At 46.4% G+C, this 17,795-nt stretch overlaps 1 protein-coding gene across 18 annotated transcripts in view; it reads left to right on the top strand.

Annotated features, from left to right (window-relative positions):
* slmapa (sarcolemma associated protein a) overlaps window positions 1-17,795 on the top strand; it is a 136,997-nt gene that overhangs the window by 65,565 nt on the left and 53,637 nt on the right. For 10 of the 18 annotated variants that reach the window (XM_036984308.1, XM_036984307.1, XM_036984312.1 and 7 more), the window contains 8 exons: window positions 1,922-1,984; window positions 2,493-2,588; window positions 5,120-5,191; window positions 9,759-9,899; window positions 10,052-10,189; window positions 11,224-11,392; window positions 12,507-12,557; window positions 13,174-13,230. In XM_036984308.1, the coding sequence (XP_036840203.1) occupies window positions 1,922-1,984; window positions 2,493-2,588; window positions 5,120-5,191; window positions 9,759-9,899; window positions 10,052-10,189; window positions 11,224-11,392; window positions 12,507-12,557; window positions 13,174-13,230 (787 nt within the window). Of the gene's footprint in view, window positions 1-1,921; window positions 1,985-2,492; window positions 2,589-2,949; window positions 3,009-5,119; window positions 5,192-9,758; window positions 9,900-10,051; window positions 10,190-11,223; window positions 11,393-11,417; window positions 11,799-12,506; window positions 12,558-13,173; window positions 13,231-17,795 lie in introns of those variants that run through there. The other 8 variants (XM_036984314.1, XM_036984316.1, XM_036984315.1 and 5 more) reach the window with 5 other exon arrangements.

The raw sequence follows: 17,795 nt of genomic DNA, 5'->3' as shown, positions 1-17,795 counted from the left end.
TGGACAGACGGCTCTAGTAATGAATCAGGAAGTGGATAGACAGCTCTAGTAATGAATCAGGAAGTGGAGCAGGCTCTTTGCTCTTCGTGCTATAAAGGGGCTGATACAGAGTTGATCCTCTCAATCACCTGAGACACATTTGACTGAAGTACCGAATGTAACAAAAATTATACTACTGAACCGGGGGTTTATTTGTATCGACAACATCAGTTCTACTGTACACAGGGACTGACTGCATATCAAGCCAGTACACAGGGACTGACCGCATATCAAGCCCAGTCAAGCCAGTACACAGGGACTGACTGCATATCAAGCCCAGTCAAGCCAATACAGTGTTGTCTTACTGTAGATTGGGAGGGAAGTTCCTTAGGCAGGCTCCTTGTTTAGGGCTCTTAATCTCATTAGATGCAGAGCACAGGCCAATTGAATTACTTATCTTCTGCTCTCTTTTCCTGCCTGCCTGCACTGTCCTAAACACCAAACTATACTCTCCTCCTGGCCTAAACACAGAGCTCCTCTCCTCCTGGCCTAAACACAGAGCTCCTCTCCTCCTGGCCTAAACACAGAGCTCCTCTCCTCCTGGCCTAAACACAGAGCTCCTCTCCTCCTGGCCTAAACACAGAGCTCCTCTCCTCCTGGCCTAAACACAGATCTCCTCTCCTCCTGGCCTAAACACAGAGCTCCTCTCCTCCTGGCCTAAACACAGAGCTCCTCTCCTCCTGGCCTAAACACAGAGCTCCTCTCATCCTGGCCTAAACACAGAGCTCCTCTCCTCCTGGCCTAAACACAGAGCTCCTCTCCTCCTGGCCTAAACACAGAGCTCCTCTCCTCCTGGCCTAAACACAGAGCTCCTCTCCTCCTGGCCTAAACACAGAGCTCCTCTCCTCCTGGCCTAAACACAGAGCTCCTCTCCTCCTGGCCTAAACACAGAGCTCCGCTCCTCCTGGCCTAAACACAGAGCTCCTCTCCTCCTGGCCTAAACACAGAGCTCCTCTCCTCCTGGCCTAAACACAGAGCTCCTCTCATCCTGGCCTAAACACAGAGCTCCTCTCCTCCTGGCCTAAACACAGAGCTCCTCTCCTCCTGGCCTAAACACAGAGCTCCTCTCCTCCTGGCCTAAACACAGAGCTCCTCTCCTCCTGGCCTAAACACAGAGCTCTTCTCCTCCTGGCCTAAACACAGAGCTCCTCTCCTCCTGGCCTAAACACAGAGCTCCTCTCCTGGCCAGAACATAGCTCCTTTCCTTTCCCTGCCTGACCAGAGCAACAGGTTTATTTTAGGGTCCAGTGAAGGAGAGGGTTGCCTTGTAACCTTGTAACCTAGCATCATGCAGCACAGCCCTATATCTGATGGTCTGAGTCCAGGCGAAGCTATATCTGACTACAGCATCTGACGCTGTCAATATCTAAACTGACTCTTTTTACTGAGACGCTGACTCATGACTCACTGACTCTCTACTGAGACGCTGACTCATGACTCACTGACTCTCTACTGAGACGCTGACTCATGACTCACTGACTCTACTGAGATGCAGACTCATGACTCACTGACTCTTTACTGAGACGCTGACTCATGACTCTCTACCGAGACGCTGACTCATGACTCACTGACTCTCTACTGAGACGCTGACTCATGACTCACTGACTCTCTACTGAGACGCTGACTCATGACTCACTGACTCTACTGAGATGCAGACTCATGACTCACTGACACTTTACTGAGACGCTGACTCATGACTCACGGACTCTTTTGGACCCTCCCATAATCTATACATAGTTTCCACATGTTAGGCACAGCAATATATGTATTGGGTGGTGTGAGTCTTACCAGTGTTCATATCTACTGTAACCTGATGTCCTGGTGTATGTGTGTTACCAGTGTTCCTATCTACTGTAACCTGGTATGTCTCTCTCTCCTGCAGGTTGCAGCCAACACCCCCAGTATGTACTCTCAGGAACTCTTCCAGCTCTCCCAGTATCTGCAGGTATGGAACAACACTGACATCTACTGGCCAGGCAGTGCGACTACACTCTACTGCCTGGTGCATGGAGTCAGTCTTACTGTGTAACTGCGGACTTGACTGTTAAAATGATATGGGACTTTGAAGATTTGAACCATGTACTTTGCTCTTCTCTCTCATCTGTCTTATACTACATGTTATTGGTGTAATGTTTACAGTCTAACGTCGTCTCATGCTATGTAATGTTTACAGTCTAACGTCGTCTTATGCTATGTAATGTTTACGGTCTAACGTCGTTAGAAAATAATTGGATGACTGATAATAGATGCTACTTGAGCATCCAACTGATAATGCTGATGGATTTCGTATTCTCTCCCTCCTCCTCTCTTCCTCCTCTTCCTCTTCCTCTCTCCCTCTTCTCTACCTCCTCTCTCCCTCTTCTCTACCTCCTCTCTCCCTCTTCTCTACCTCCTCCTCTCTACCTCCTTTCTCCCTCTTCTCTACCTCCCTCTTCTCTCCCTCCCCCTGGCAGGAGGCCCTACACAGGGAGCAGATGTTGGAACAGAAGTTGGCAACGCTGCAACGCCTACTGGCCACCACACAGGAGGCTTCAGAGAGCAGCTGGCAGGTAGTTACTATACACTACCACCCTAACCCTACTGGCCACCACACAGGAGGCTTCAGAGAGCAGCTGGCAGGTAGTTACTATACACTACCACCCTAACCCTACTGGCCACCACACAGGAGGCTTCAGAGAGCAGCTGGCAGGTAGTTACTATACACTACCACCCTAACCCTACTGGCCACCACACAGGAGGCTTCAGAGAGCAGCTGGCAGGTCGTTACTATACACTACCACCCTAACCCTACTGGCCACCACACAGGAGGCTTCAGAGAGCAGCTGGCAGGTAGTTACTATACACTACCACCCTAACCCTACTGGCCACCACACAGGAGGCTTCAGAGAGCAGCTGGCAGGTCGTTACTATACACTACCACCCTAACCCTACTGGCCACCACACAGGAGGCTTCAGAGAGCAGCTGGCAGGTAGTTACTATACACTACCACCCTAACCCTACTGGCCACCACACAGGAGGCTTCAGAGAGCAGTTGGCAGGTACCGATACACAATTCCACAATCCTGAAGTATTTATACGTTTTATTTCCAGATAAAAGGTTAATATGTGGTCTGCGGTCATTACCACTAGACCACCCCCCAGCACACAAGCCCTTTGTCAAGTCTTCTGAACCACTTCACTTTCTACAACACTCCCTGGATAATGGCTTTTACTGACTGACTGCTACAGTACCAGCAGAAAATATTCACTTTGCTTGACTTTCCCCACATTGGGGCGGCAGGGTAGCCTAGTGGTTAGAGCGTTGGACTAGTAACCGGAAGGTTGCAAGTTCAAACCCCTGAGCTGACAAGGTACAAATCTGTCGTTCTGCCCCTGAACAGGCAGTTAACCCACTGTTCCTAGACCGTCATTGAAAATAAGAATTTGTTCTTAACTGACTTGCCTAGTTAAATAAAGGTAAAATAAATTGTTGTTACAGCCTGAATTTAACATGGATTATATTTAGATTGTTTTTGTCACTGTCCTACACACAATACCCCGCAATTTGTAAGTGGAGTTATGTTTTTCAGTATTTTTTACAAATTAATAAAAACTTGAAAGTTGAAATGTTTTGAGTCTAAGTATTCAACCACTTTGTTATGTCAAGCCGACATAAGTTCAGGAGTATAAATGTGCTGAACAAGTGTCATAATAGGTTGCATGGACTCTGTGTGTAATAACAGTGTTTAACATAATTTCTGAATGACTAAACACTCTGTACCCCACATCTGTATGTTCCCTCAGTCCAGCAGTTAATTTCAAACCCCGATTCAACCATAAAAAACAGGGGTGTTTTCCAATGCCTTGCAAAGAAAGGCCCCTATTGGTAGATGGGTAAATATTTTTTAAAAGCTGATATTAAATATCCATTTGAGCATGGTGAAGTTATTAATTACACTTTGTATGGTGTTACAATACACCCAGTCACTACAAAGATACGGGCGTCCTTCCTAACTCAGTTGCCGGAGAGGAAGGAAACTGCTCAGGGATTTCACCATGAAGCCAATGGTGACTTTAAAACAGTTACAGAGTTTAATGGCTGTGATAGGATAAAAACTGAGGATGGATCAACAACATTGTAGTTACTCCACAATACTAACTGAGGATGGATCAACATCATTGTAGTTACTCCACAATAATAATATAAATGACGGAGGGAATAGAAGGAAGCCTGTACAGAATAAAAACATTCTGAAACATGCTTCCTGTTTGAAACTAGGCACTGGAGTAGTACTGAAAAAAATGTGCCAAAGCAGTAAATGTTTTGTCCTAAATACAAAGTGTTATGTTTGAGGCAAATCCAATACAACACATTACTGAGTACCACTCTCCATATTTTCAAGCATAAAGGTGGCTGCATCATGTTATGGGTATACTTGTAATGGTTAAGGACTGGGAAGTTTTTCAGGATAAAAAAGAAACGGAATGGAACTAAGCACAGACAAGACCCTGGAGGAAAACCTGGTTCAGTCTGCTTTCCACCAGACACTGGGAGATGAATTTACCTTTCAGGAGGACAATAACCTAAAACACAAGGCCAAATCTACACTGGAGTTGTTTACCAAGAAGACAGTGAATGTTCCTGAGTGGCCAGGTTACAGTTTTGACTTAAATCTGCTTGAACATCTATGGCAAGACCTGACGATGGTTGTCTATCAATGATCAACAACCAATTTGACAGAGCTTGAAGAATTTTAAAAATAATAATGGGCTAATGTGGCACAATCCAGGTGTGTAAAGCTCTTCGAGACCTAACCGAGTAAGACTCACAGCTGTCATCTCTGCCAAAGGTGATTTTAACATGTATTGACTCGTGTGTGTGTGGATACTTATGTAAATTATATTTATGTATTTTCATTTTCAATAAATTAGCTAACATTTCAAAAAAATGTGTTTTTACTTTGTCATTGTGGGGTATTGTGTGCAGATGGGTGAGAAAATAATCCATTTTGAATTCAGTCTGTAATGCAGTACTTCCTGAAGGCACTGTATGTGAAACGTGTTGGTTATGCTGTATTGACTTGTGTCTCTGTCTTCTAGGCGTTGATAGATGAGGACCGGCTTCTCTCCAGACTAGAGGTGATGGGCAACCAGCTACAGTCCTACTCTAAAGTAAGAACATTTAAATGATATACTGAAAAAATATATATAAATGCAACATCTAAAGTGTTGGTCCCGTGTTTCATGAGCTGAAATAAAAGATTCCCGAAATGTTCCATAAACACAAAAAGCTTATTTCTCGCTAATTTTTGTGCACAAATTTGTTTGTATCCCTGTTAGTGTGCGTTTCTCCTTTGCCAAAATAATCCATCCACCTGACAGGTGTGTCATATCACAAAGCTGATTAAACAGCATGATCATTACACAGGTGCACCTTGTGCTTGGGGCAATAAAGGGCCACTCTAAAACAATGCCGCAGATGTCTCAAGTTTTGAGGGAGCGTGCAGTTGGCATGCTGACTGCAGGAATGTCCACCAGAGCTGTTGCCAGAGAATTGAAAATTAATTTCTCTACCATAAGCCGCCTCGCATCGTTTTAGAGAATTTGGCACTACGTGTAACCAGTCCAGGCTAGGACCTCCACATCCGGCTACTTCACCTGCGGCATCATCTGAGACCAGCCACCCAGACAGCTGATGAAACTCAGGATTTGCACAACTGAAGAATTTCTGCACAGATTGTCAGAAACCGTCTTAGGGAAGATCATCTGCCTGCTTGTCCTCACCAGGGTCTTGACCTGACTGCAATTCGATTTTGTAACCTACTTCAGTGGGCAAATGCTCACCTTCGATAGCCACTGGCATGCTTGAGAAGTGTGGTCTTCACGGATTAATCCCAGTTTCAACTATACTGGGCAGATGGCAGACAGCGTGTGGGCGAACGAGTACTGATGTCAACTTTGTGAACTTGGGTTATGGTGTGAGCAGGCATAAGATACAGACAACGAATCTAATTGTATTTTATCAATGGCAAATTGAATGCACAGATATACCGTAATGAGATCCTGAGGCCCATTGTCGTGCCATTCATCCACCTCCATCACCTCATGTTTCAGCAGGATAATGCACAGTCCCAATTTCACAAGGATCTGTCCACAATTCCTGGAAGCTGAAAATGTCCCATTTCTTCCATGGCCTGTATACTCAGACAGACATGTCACTCATTGAGCATGTATTTTAGTATTTTTTATTTCACCTTTATTTAACCAGGGTAGGCCAGCTGAGAACAAGTTTACAACTGTGACCTGGCCAAGATAGAGCAAAGCAGTGCGACACAAACAACAGTTACACATGGAATAAACAAACACAGTCAATAATATGGTAGAAAGTCTATATACAGTGTGTGCAAAAGGCATGAGGAGGTGTGCAATAAATAGGCCATAGGAGCGAATAGTTACAATGTAGCAAATTAACACTGGAGTGATAAATGAGCAGATGATGATGATGATGTGCAAGTAGAGATACTGGTGTGCAAAAGAGCAGAAAAGTAAATAAAAATAAAAACAATATGGGGATGAGGTAGGTAGATTGGGTGGGCTATTTACAGATGGACTACGTACAGCTGCAGTGATCGGGTTAGCTGCTCAGATAGCTGATGTTTAAAGTTAGTGAGAGAAATAGTCCCCGGCTTCAGCGATTTTTTTTTTTATTGTATTTTTTTACAATTCGTTTGGGATGCTCTGGATCGACGTGTTATAGTTCCCGACAACATCCAGCAACTTGGCACAGCCATTGAAGAGGAGTGGGACAACATTCCACCGGCCAAAACCAACAGCCTGATTAACTCTGTGTGAAGGAGATGTGTCACACTGCATGAGACAAAATACTGACTGGTTTTCTGATCACATCAGATACTGACTGGTGTTCTGATCACATCAGATACTGACTGGTGTTCTGATCACATCAGATACTGACTGGTGTTCTGATCACATCAGATACTGACTGGTGTTCTGATCACATCAGATACTGACTGGTGTTCTGATCACATCAGATACTGACTGGTGTTCTGATCACATCAGATACCGACTGGTGTTCTGATCACATCAGATACTGACTGGTGTTCTGATCACATCAGATACTGACTGGTGTTCTGATCACATCAGATACCGACTGGTGTTCTGATCACATCAGATACCGACTGGTGTTCTGATCACATCAGATACCGACTGGTGTTCTGATCACATCAGATACCGACTGGTGTTCTGATCACATCAGATACCGACTGGTGTTCTGATCACATCAGATACCGACTGGTGTTCTGATCACATCAGATACTGACTGGTGTTCTGATCACATCAGATACTGACTGGTGTTCTGATCACATCAGATACTGACTGGTGTTCTGATCACATCAGATACTGACTGGTGTTCTGATCACATCAGATACCGACTGGTGTTCTGATCACATCAGATACCGACTGGTGTTCTGATCACATCAGATACCGACTGGTGTTCTGATCACATCAGATACCGACTGGTGTTCTGATCACATCAGATACCGACTGGTGTTCTGATCACATCAGATACTGACTGGTGTTCTGATCACATCAGATACTGACTGGTGTTCTGATCACATCAGATACTGACTGGTTTTCTGATCACATCAGATACTGACTGGTGTTCTGATCACATCAGATACTGACTGGTGTTCTGATCACATCAGATACTGACTGGTGTTCTGATCACATCAGATACTGACTGGTGTTCTGATCACATCAGATACTGACTGGTGTTCTGATCACATCAGATACTGACTGGTGTTCTGATCACATCAGATACCGACTGGTGTTCTGATCACATCAGATACCGACTGGTGTTCTGATCACATCAGATACCGACTGGTGTTCTGATCACATCAGATACCGACTGGTGTTCTGATCACATCAGATACTGACTGGTGTTCTGATCACATCAGATACTGACTGGTGTTCTGATCACATCAGATACTGACTGGTGTTCTGATCACATCAGATACTGACTGGTGTTCTGATCACATCAGATACTGACTGGTGTTCTGATCACATCAGATACCGACTGGTGTTCTGATCACATCAGATACCGACTGGTTTTCTGATCACATCAGATACTGACTGGTGTTCTGATCACATCAGATACTGACTGGTGTTCTGATCACATCAGATACTGACTGGTTTTCTGATCACATCAGATACCGACTGGTGTTCTGATCCACACTCCTTACCTTTTTGTTAAAGGGATCTGTGACCAACAGATGCATATCTGTATTCCCAGTCATGTGAAATCCATCGATTTAGGGCCTAATAAATACATTTCAATTGACTGATTTCCTCATATGAACTGTAAATTGTTGCATGTTGCATTTTATATCTTTGTTCAGTGTAAATACCTACTCTAAAGTAAGAAAATATAAATGATAAATCCCAACTCTTAAAGAACATTTTAAAGTAGGACAAAGTTTAGTATTTGGTCCCGTATTACCATTACAATAACAGGGGAGGTTAGCATTTTATATCATACCCCCAAGACATGCTAACCTCTCACCATTACAATAACAGGGGAGGTTAGCATTTTATATCATACCCACAAGACATGCTAACCTCTCACCATTACAATAACAGGGGAGGTTAGCATTTTATATCATACCCCCAAGACATGCTAACCTCTCACCATTACAATAACAGGGGAGGTTAGCATTTTATATCATACCCCCAAGACAAGCTAACCTCTCACCATTACAATAACAGGGGAGGTTAGCATTTTATATCATACCCCCAAGACATGCTAACCTCTCACCATTATAATAACAGGGGAGGTTAGCATTTTATATCATACCCCCAAGACATGCTAACCTCTCACCATTATAATAACAGGGAAGTTTAGCATTTTTGGGGAGGTATGCTATATGGGGGCTCCCGAGTGGTGCAGCGGTCTAAGGCACTGCATCTCAGTGCAGGAGGCGTCACTACAGAACCTGGTTTGATTCCAGGCTGTATCACAACCTGCCCTGATTGGGAGTCCCATAGAGCGGCGCGCAATTGGACCAGCGTCAGCCGGGGTAGGCTGTCAATGTAAAGAAGAATTTGTTCTTTACTGACTTGCCATGTTAAATAAAGAACGCCAAATATGTGTGTCTAATGTATTTACCATTAGTCTCTATTGGTCACGACATAATCTGAAACACAACCAAAACAAACAGCAAATGCATCCACCATGTTTGCGTGCTATGAACATGGCACCAAATACAACCTTCTGACTACTTCAATACACATATAAGTGAATGTGTCCCGAATAGTTTTGGTCCCCTAAAATGGGGCGGATTATGTACACAAAAATGATGTAATTTCTAAACGGTTCACCCGATATGGATGAAAATACCTTCAAATTAAAGCTGACAGTCTGCACTTTGACCTCATAGTCAAATCCAAAGTGCTGGAATTCAGAGCCAAAACAACAACATGATGTGTCACTGTCCCAATACCTTCGTAGTTCACTGTATTTATCTATTGACATTCTAATAGACATGCATGTTTTCTTCTTCTGGATTTGGGTCGGTACTTTCCTCTGACCATGGGAACTGATGGTCACTTTACATGGTCAGAAAAATTCATGACCCTATGACTGTGTGTTAGTCTAAGCACTAGACAGCCCCTCCCCTCTCTCGCTTACCTCTGTCTCTCTCTCTCTTCCCTCCCCCCTCTAAAGAACCAAACCGAGGATGGGATGCGTAACGAGCTGGTAGCCCTGCAGGAAGACAAACACAACTATGAGACCACGGCCAAAGAGTCCCTGAGGAAGGTCCTACAAGAGAAGATAGAGGTGGTCAGGAAGCTGTCAGAGGTCGAGGTGAGACGCGTCTTCCTGTGCAATAGGGTTAGCGTAAAGGCTAGGTAGAGGGGGGTCAGGAAGAGGTCAGAGGTCGAGGTGAGTCCCCGGGGCTGGGTGACGTGTGTGTGTGGAGGATGAACGTGCTGCCATCTCACCTGTTGTCCTTCCAGAGATCTCTGAGTAACACGGAGGATGAGTGTACTCATCTGAAGGAGATGAACGAGAGGAACCAGGAGGAGCTCAGAGAACTGGCTAATAAATACAACGGGGCCATCAACGAGATCAAGGACCTCACTGACAAGATAAAGGTACTGTAGGTGGAAGTGGTTGGTGAGGGGGGGACATGTTGGAGGGGAGGAGACTGGTTGGTGAGGGGGGGACATGTTGGAGGGGAGGAGACTGGTTAGTGAGGGGGGGACATGTTGGAGGGGAGGAGACTGGTTGGTGAGGGGGGGACATGTTGGAGGGGAGAAGGGGGGTGTACAGGTTGAAGGGGAGGAGACTGGTTGGTGGTGGGGGGGGGGGGGTTGGAGGGGAGGTTGTGGGGGAGAGGGGGGGGGGGGGTTGGAGGGGAGGGGTGGAGACTGGTTGGAGAGGGGTTGGAGGGGTGGAGACTGGTTGGAGGGGGGGGGGGACAGTTTTTTTTTTTTTCAGGGGGCGGACAGATTTTGGGGGGGGTTCAGGTTGGAGAGGGGGGGTGGACAGGTTTTGGGGGGGTACAGGTTGTAGATGGGGGGTGGACAGGTTTTGGGGGGGTACAGGTTGTAGAGGGGGGGTGGACAGGTTTTGGGGGGGTACAGGTTGTAGAGGGGGGGTGGACAGGTTTTGGGGGGGTTCAGGTTGGAGAGGGGGGGTGGACAGGTTTTGGGGGGGTACAGGTTGTAGATGGGGGGTGGACAGGTTTTGGGGGGGTACAGGTTGTAGAGGGGGGGTGGACAGGTTTTGGGGGGGTACAGGTTGTAGAGGGGGGGTGGACAGGTTTTGGGGGGGTTCAGGTTGGAGAGGGGGGGTGGACAGGTTTTGGGGGGGTTCAGGTTGGAGAGGGGGGGGTGGACAGGTTTTGGGGGGGTTCAGGTTGGAGAGGGGGGGTGGACAGGTTTTGAGGGGGGTACAGGTTGTAGAGGGGGGCTGGACAGGTTTTTTGGGGGGGAGAAAGGTTGGAGAGGCTTTAACTAAGATCAGATTTCTATCTATTGTCTGACCACCAGCACACACATCAGATTCTCCATTGCACACGTTAACATGCCCACTCCTTTCCCTGTGCGTCCCTATGTGTGTGCGTCCCTATGTGTGTTTGTCCCTATGTGTGTGTGTGTCCCTGCGCGTGTGTCCCCCTGTGTAGCTGGCAGAGGGTCGTCAGGAGGAGTTGACTCAGAGGGGTCAGATGGAGAAGAAGGAACTGCAGCTTTGTATTGATGAGCTGGAGGAGAAGGAACAGGCTCTACAGGCCCGTATCGAGGCCTTACAGGCTGATAACGACTTCACTAATGAACGCCTCACTGCCCTGCAAGGTTAGTAACGTAGAGACACACCTTTGCGGCATGTGTCATAACAGGCCAGATTTAGGATGTTTGGTCAAAGCCCTCTGGAGTGCATGTTTTATCCATACATCATGAATCAGAACCTGTATTTCTCTGCTGCTGAACTGTCATTGTCGGGGGTGAAGTGTTGATCCCAACCCCGGTGGGGGACACTGGGGACCTAGGCTTGCATGCATGGTACTCAATAAAATAGAATAAAATCATTTAAGTTGACATTTGGTCACTCTAGCCTTAACGCTAACCCTATTGCACAGGAAGACCTGTCTCACCTCTGACCTCTTTCTGACCACCTCTACCACTGTACCACCCGGGAGGCCCCCCCAAGACTATTTAAGTTGACCTTCGGTCACTCCAATCCATGTCCCCAAACAACAATGTAAGTTGACCTTCGGTCACTCCAGTCCATGTCCTCAAAGAACAATTTAAGTTGACCTTCGGTCACTCCAGTCCATGTCCTCAAAGGACAATTTAAGTTGACCTTCGGTCACTCCAGTCCATGTCCTCAAAGAACAATTTAAGTTGACCTTCGGTCACTCCAGTCCATGTCCTCAAAGAACAATTTAAGTTGACCTTCGGTCACTCCAGTCCATGTCCTCAAAGGACAATTTAAGTTGATCTTCGGTCACTTCAGTCCTTGTCCTCAAAGGACAATTTAAGTTGACCTTCAGTCACTCCAGTCCTTGTCCTCAAAGGACAATTTAAGTTGACCTTCAGTCACTCCAGTCCTTGTCCTCAAAGGACAATTTAAGTTGACCTTCGGTCACTCCAGTCCTTGTCCTCAAAGGACAATTTAAGTTGACCTTCGGTCACTCCAGTCCTTGTCCTCAAAGGACAATTTAAGTTGACCTTCGGTCTTTCCAGTCCTTGTCCTCAAAGGACAATTTAGGTTGACCTTCGGTCACTCCAGTCCTTGTCATCAAAGGACAATTTAAGTTGACCTTCAGTCACTCCAGTCCTTGTCCTCAAAGGAAAATTTAAGTTGACCTTCAGTCACTCCAGTCCATGTCCTCAAAGAACAATTTAAGTTGACCTTCGGTCACTCCAGTCCATGTCCTCTCCAATCCGTTGTTGTTGTTGTTTCCAGTTCGGTTAGAACAGCTTCAGGAGAAAAGCATAAAGGACAACAACAGTTTAGGTGAGTGACGATCCGTTAGGCCGACCGTGTCTGTTAACGTTAGTGCTCTGCTTCTAACCCTGCATCACTCCTATGGAACCCTATTCCCTACCAAGTGCACTATATTTGACCGGGGCCCTGGTAGGGAATAGGGCTCCATATGGGACGTAAACCCCTCTACTTACTAATCTGGCATGACTCAGAGCTTCTTACCTTCCGTTGCTTGTTATTCTTCGTCTTCTTCGTTCTGTCCGTCAGTCTTTCACCTTTTAATCTGTTCTGTCTGAATGGTCTCTAGCTACTGGTTACTGTAAAACACTGTGGTCTAGGCCAGGTTACTGTAAAACACTGTGGTCTAGGCCAGGTTACTGTAAAACACTGTGGTCTAGGCCAGGTTACTGTAAAACACTGTGGTCTAGGCCAGGTTACTGTAAAACACTGTGGTCTAGGCCAGGTTACTGTAAAACACTGTGGTCTCGGCCAGGTTACTGTAAAACACTGTAGTCTCGGCCAGGTTACTGTAAAACACTGTGGTCTAGGCCAGGTTACTGTAAAACACTGTGGTCTCGGCCAGGTTACTGTAAGTTGAGCTTGTTTGGGGTTGTTGAGGCGATGCTTCGTGTCTGTATACCGCTAGGAGATCCACCAGGAGACAATGACGTAGACGTTGACATCGCCCTGAACCAACAGGAAGGTAGTATGGCTTTAGTTATTTACCTGGGATGTCTCTTGCTGTATTCTTCACAGCCTTCTCTTCCTGTTGGCTACATCTCTTAACAAAACACTGATAATCTGGGTGGTTTAAATCAACAATGTGTTGGAAGGAGAGTGATGAACTGGTTCCTAATGATGCTCTTCCTATATCAGGTCAACTTGAGGGTGGAGTACTGTTCTGTAGGGAGTACTGGTGTTACATTTAAAATTGTTCACAAGTTGGATTCTATTTAATATTTTATTGTGTAGGTCAAACTAACAGGAAGTTAATTAACTATACATTCATCCATGTAGACTGAGAGGGAATGGTTATAATGTGTTATTGTGTAAACAGCACTGGTATTCTCTTGAAAGAATAGGATGTTATACTCACTGTCCTAATGTAACTGTACATTACAGTAACTTTACTGTTTACGTTGGCACGTTGCAGAGCAGTGGAGTTGAGCTCACGACATCACTGTCTGTAGTGGCAGAGGAACCAGGCCAGATTAAACTCTAGCACCTTCTGGTGTCTGCACATCTCTGTGTTCTATCGCTAACAAGACGGCCTTTCTGTGATCTACCACTAATCAGCTATCGTCACGCCAGGCCTTCAGGTACCAGTGAACCTGTCCATCTCTTTGCAGTGAAGTGGGATCTCCCTGGATACCGTAACATGAACAGTATTGCTTAGGCAGCAGGTCTGAGTTGCCACACACTGAGACAAAGCTTGTGTCGACTTACTGCTGATGTGAGAAGGGCTTTCTAAATACATTTGACTGATATTGATTGACACCTGGTGGAGTGAAAGGTATCGTTTTGTTCCCGATTCCACATGGATTTTGATCAGAACATCTTGGACTTATTGGTTCCGTTAGTAGTTCGGTTTGGCATTAGGCTACTTGATATTGGCATCATTGCAGGACAGGTATTGCGAACTATTAAAGACTACAAAGGGAAGCACAGCTGAGAGCTGCCCAGTGACACGAGCCTACCAGATGAGCTAAATTACTTCTATGCTCGCTTTGAGGCAAGTTAACACTGAAACATGCATGAGAGCAACAGCTGTTCCGGACGACTGTGTGATCATGCTCTCTGCAGACGATGTGAGTAAGACCTTTTTAACAGGTCAACATTCAAAAGGCCGCAGGGCCAGATGGATTACCAGGCTGCATACTCCGAGCATGTGCTGACCAACTGGCAAGTGTCTTCACTGACGTTTTCAACCTCTCTACCCAGTCTGTAATACCATCAATCAATCAATCAAATTTATTTTATATAGCCCTTCGTACATCAGCTGATATCTCAAAGTGCTGTACAGAAACCCAGCCTAAAACCCCAAACAGCAAGCAATGCAGGTGAAGAAGCACGGTGGCTAGGAAAAACTCCCTAGAAAGGCCAAAACCTAGGAAGAAACCTAGAGAGGAACCAGGCTATGTGGGGTGGCCAGTCCTCTTCTGGCTGTGCCGGGTGGAGATTATAACAAAACATGGTCAAGATGTTCAAATGTTCATAAATGACCAGCATGGTCGAATAATAATAAGGCAGAATAGTTGAAACTGGAGCAGCAGCACAGTCAGGTGGACTGGGGACAGCAAGGAGTCATCATGTCAGGTATTCCTGGGGCATGGTCCTAGGGCTCAGGTCCTCTGAGAGAGAGAAAGAAAGAGAGAATTAGAGAGAGCATATGTGGGATGGCCAGTCCTCTTCTGGCTGTGCCGGGTGGAGATTATAACAGAACATGGCCAAGATGTTCAAATGTTCATAAATGATCAGCATGGTCGAATAATAATAAGGCAGAACAGTTGAAACTGGAGCAGCAGCACAGCCAGGTGGACTGGGGACAGCAAGGAGTCATCATGTCAGGTAGTCCTGGGGCATGGTCCTAGGGCTCAAGTCCTCCGAGAGAGAGAAAGAGAGAAGGAGAGAATTAGAGAACGCACACTTAGATTCACACAGGACACCGAATAGGACAGGAGAAGTACTCCAGATATAACAAACTGACCCTAGCCCCCCGACACATAAACTACTGCAGCATAAATACTGGAGGCTGAGACAGGAGGGGTCAGGAGACACTGTGGCCCACTCCGAGGACACCCCCGGACAGGGCCAAACAGGAAGGATATAACCCCACCCACTTTGCCAAAGCACAGCCCCCACACCACTAGAGGGATATCTTCAACCACCAACTTACCATCCTGAGACAAGGCTGAGTATAGCCCACAAAGACCTCCGCCACGGCACAACTTAAGGGGGGGGGGGGGCGCCAACCCAGACAGGATGACCACATCAGTGACTCAACCCACTCAGCTGACGCACCTCCTCCAGGGACGGCATGAGAGATCCCCAGTAAAGCCAGTGACTCAGCCCCTGTAATAGGGTTAGAGGCAGAGAATCCCAGTGGAAAGAGGGGAACCGGCCAGGCAGAGACAGCAAGGGTGGTTCGTTGCTCCAGAGCCTTTCCGTTCACCCTCCCACTCCTGGGCCAGACTACACTCAATCATATGACCCACTGAAGAGATGAGTCTTCAGTAGAGACTTAAAGGTTGAGACCGAGTTTGCGTCTCTGACATGGGTAGGCAGACCGTTCCATAAAAATGGAGCTCTATAGGAGAAAGCCCTGCCTCCAGCTGTTTGCTTAAAAATTCTAGGGACAATTAGGAGGCCTGCGTCTTGTGACCGTAGCGTACGTGTAGGTATGTACGGCAGGACCAAATCAGAGAGATAGATAGGAGCAAGCCCATGTAATGCTTTGTAGGTTAGCAGTAAAACCTTGAAATCAGCCCTTGCTTTGACAGGAAGCCAGTGTAGAGAGGCTAGCACTGGAGTAATATGATCAAATTTTTTGGTTCTAGTCAGGATTCTAGCAGCCGTACCAACATGTTTCAAGCAGACCACCATAGTCCCTATGCCCAAGAACACTAAGGTAACCTGCCTAAGTAACTACCGACCCGTAGCACTCACATCTGTAGCCATGAAGTGCTTTGAAAGGCTGGTGATGGCTCACATCAACACCATTATCCCAGAGACGCTAGACCCACTTAAATTTGTATACCGCCCCAACAGATCCACAGATGATGCCATCTCTATTGCACTCCACACTGCCCTTTCCCACCTGGACAAAAGGAACACCTATGTGAGAATGCTATTCATTGACTACAGCTCAGCGTTCAACACCATAGTGCCCTCAGTGCTCATCACGAAGCTAAGGATCCTGGGACTAAACACCCCCCTCTGCAACTGAATCCTGGACTTCCTGATGGGCAGCCCCCAGGTGGTAAGGGTAGGTAACAACACATCCGCCACGCTGATCCTCAACACGGTGTTCCCCAGGGGTGTGTGCTCAGTCCCCTCCTGTACTCCCTGTTCACTCATGACTGCACAGCCAGGCACGACTCCAACACCATCATTAAGTTTGCAGATGACACAACAGTGGTAGGCCTGATCACAGACAACAATGAGACAGCCTATAGGGAGGAGGTCAGAGACCTGGCCTGGTGGTGCCAGGACAACAACCTCTCCCTCAATGTGATCAAGACAAAGGAGATGATTGTGGACTACAGGAAAAAGAGGACCGAGCACGCCCCCATTCTCATCGACGGGGCTGTAGTGGAGCAGGTTGAGAGCTTCAAGTTCCTTGGTGTCCAAATCACCAACAAACTAATATGGTCCAAGCACAGCAAGACAGTTGTGAAGAGGCCACGACAAAACCCATTCCCCCTCAGGAGACTGAAAAGATTTGGCATGGGTCCCCAGATCCTCAAAACGTACAGCTGCACCATCGAAAGCATCCTTACATTTTGTGTCACTGCCTGGTACGGCAACTGTTCGGCCTCCGACCGCAAGGCGCTAAAAGGGGTAGTATGTACGGCCCAGTACATCACTGGGGCTTCCTGCTGTCCAGGACCTACAGTGCATTGCAAAAGTATTCTGCCCCCTTGAACTTTGCGACCTTTTGCCACATTTCAGGCTTCAAACATAAAGATATAAAACTGTATTTTTTGGTGAAGAATCAACAACAAGTGGGACACAATCATGAAGTGGAACGACATTTATTGGATATTTCAAACTTTTTTAACAAATCATAAACTGAAAAATTGGGCGTGCAAAATTATTCAGCCCCTTTACTTTCAGTGCAGCAAACTCTCTCCAGAAGTTCAGTGAGGATCTCTGAATGATCCAATGTTGACCTAAATGACTAATGATGATAAATACAATCCACCTGTGTGTAATCAAGTCTCCGTATAAATGCACCTGCACTGTGATAGTCTCAGAGGTCCGTTAAAAGCGCAGAGAGCATCATGAAGAACAAGGAACACACCAGGCAGGTCCGAGATACTGTTGTGAAGAAGTTTAAAGCCGGATTTGGATACAAAAAGATTTCCCAAGCTTTAAACATCCCAAGGAGCACTGTGCACGCGATAATATTGAAATGGAAGGAGTATCAGACCACTGCGAATCTACCAAGACTTGGCCGTCCCTCTAAACTTTCAGCTCATACAAGAAGACTGATCAGAGATGCAGCCAAGAGGCCCATGATCACTCTGGATGAACTGCAGAGATCTA

This window comes from Oncorhynchus mykiss, chromosome 7 (genome assembly GCF_013265735.2).
Source record: "Oncorhynchus mykiss isolate Arlee chromosome 7, USDA_OmykA_1.1, whole genome shotgun sequence".
Classification (NCBI taxonomy): Eukaryota; Metazoa; Chordata; class Actinopteri; order Salmoniformes; family Salmonidae; genus Oncorhynchus; species Oncorhynchus mykiss.
The sequence above is the reverse complement of the archived record's forward strand: the minus strand, read 5'-3'. Positions and strand labels throughout refer to the sequence as shown.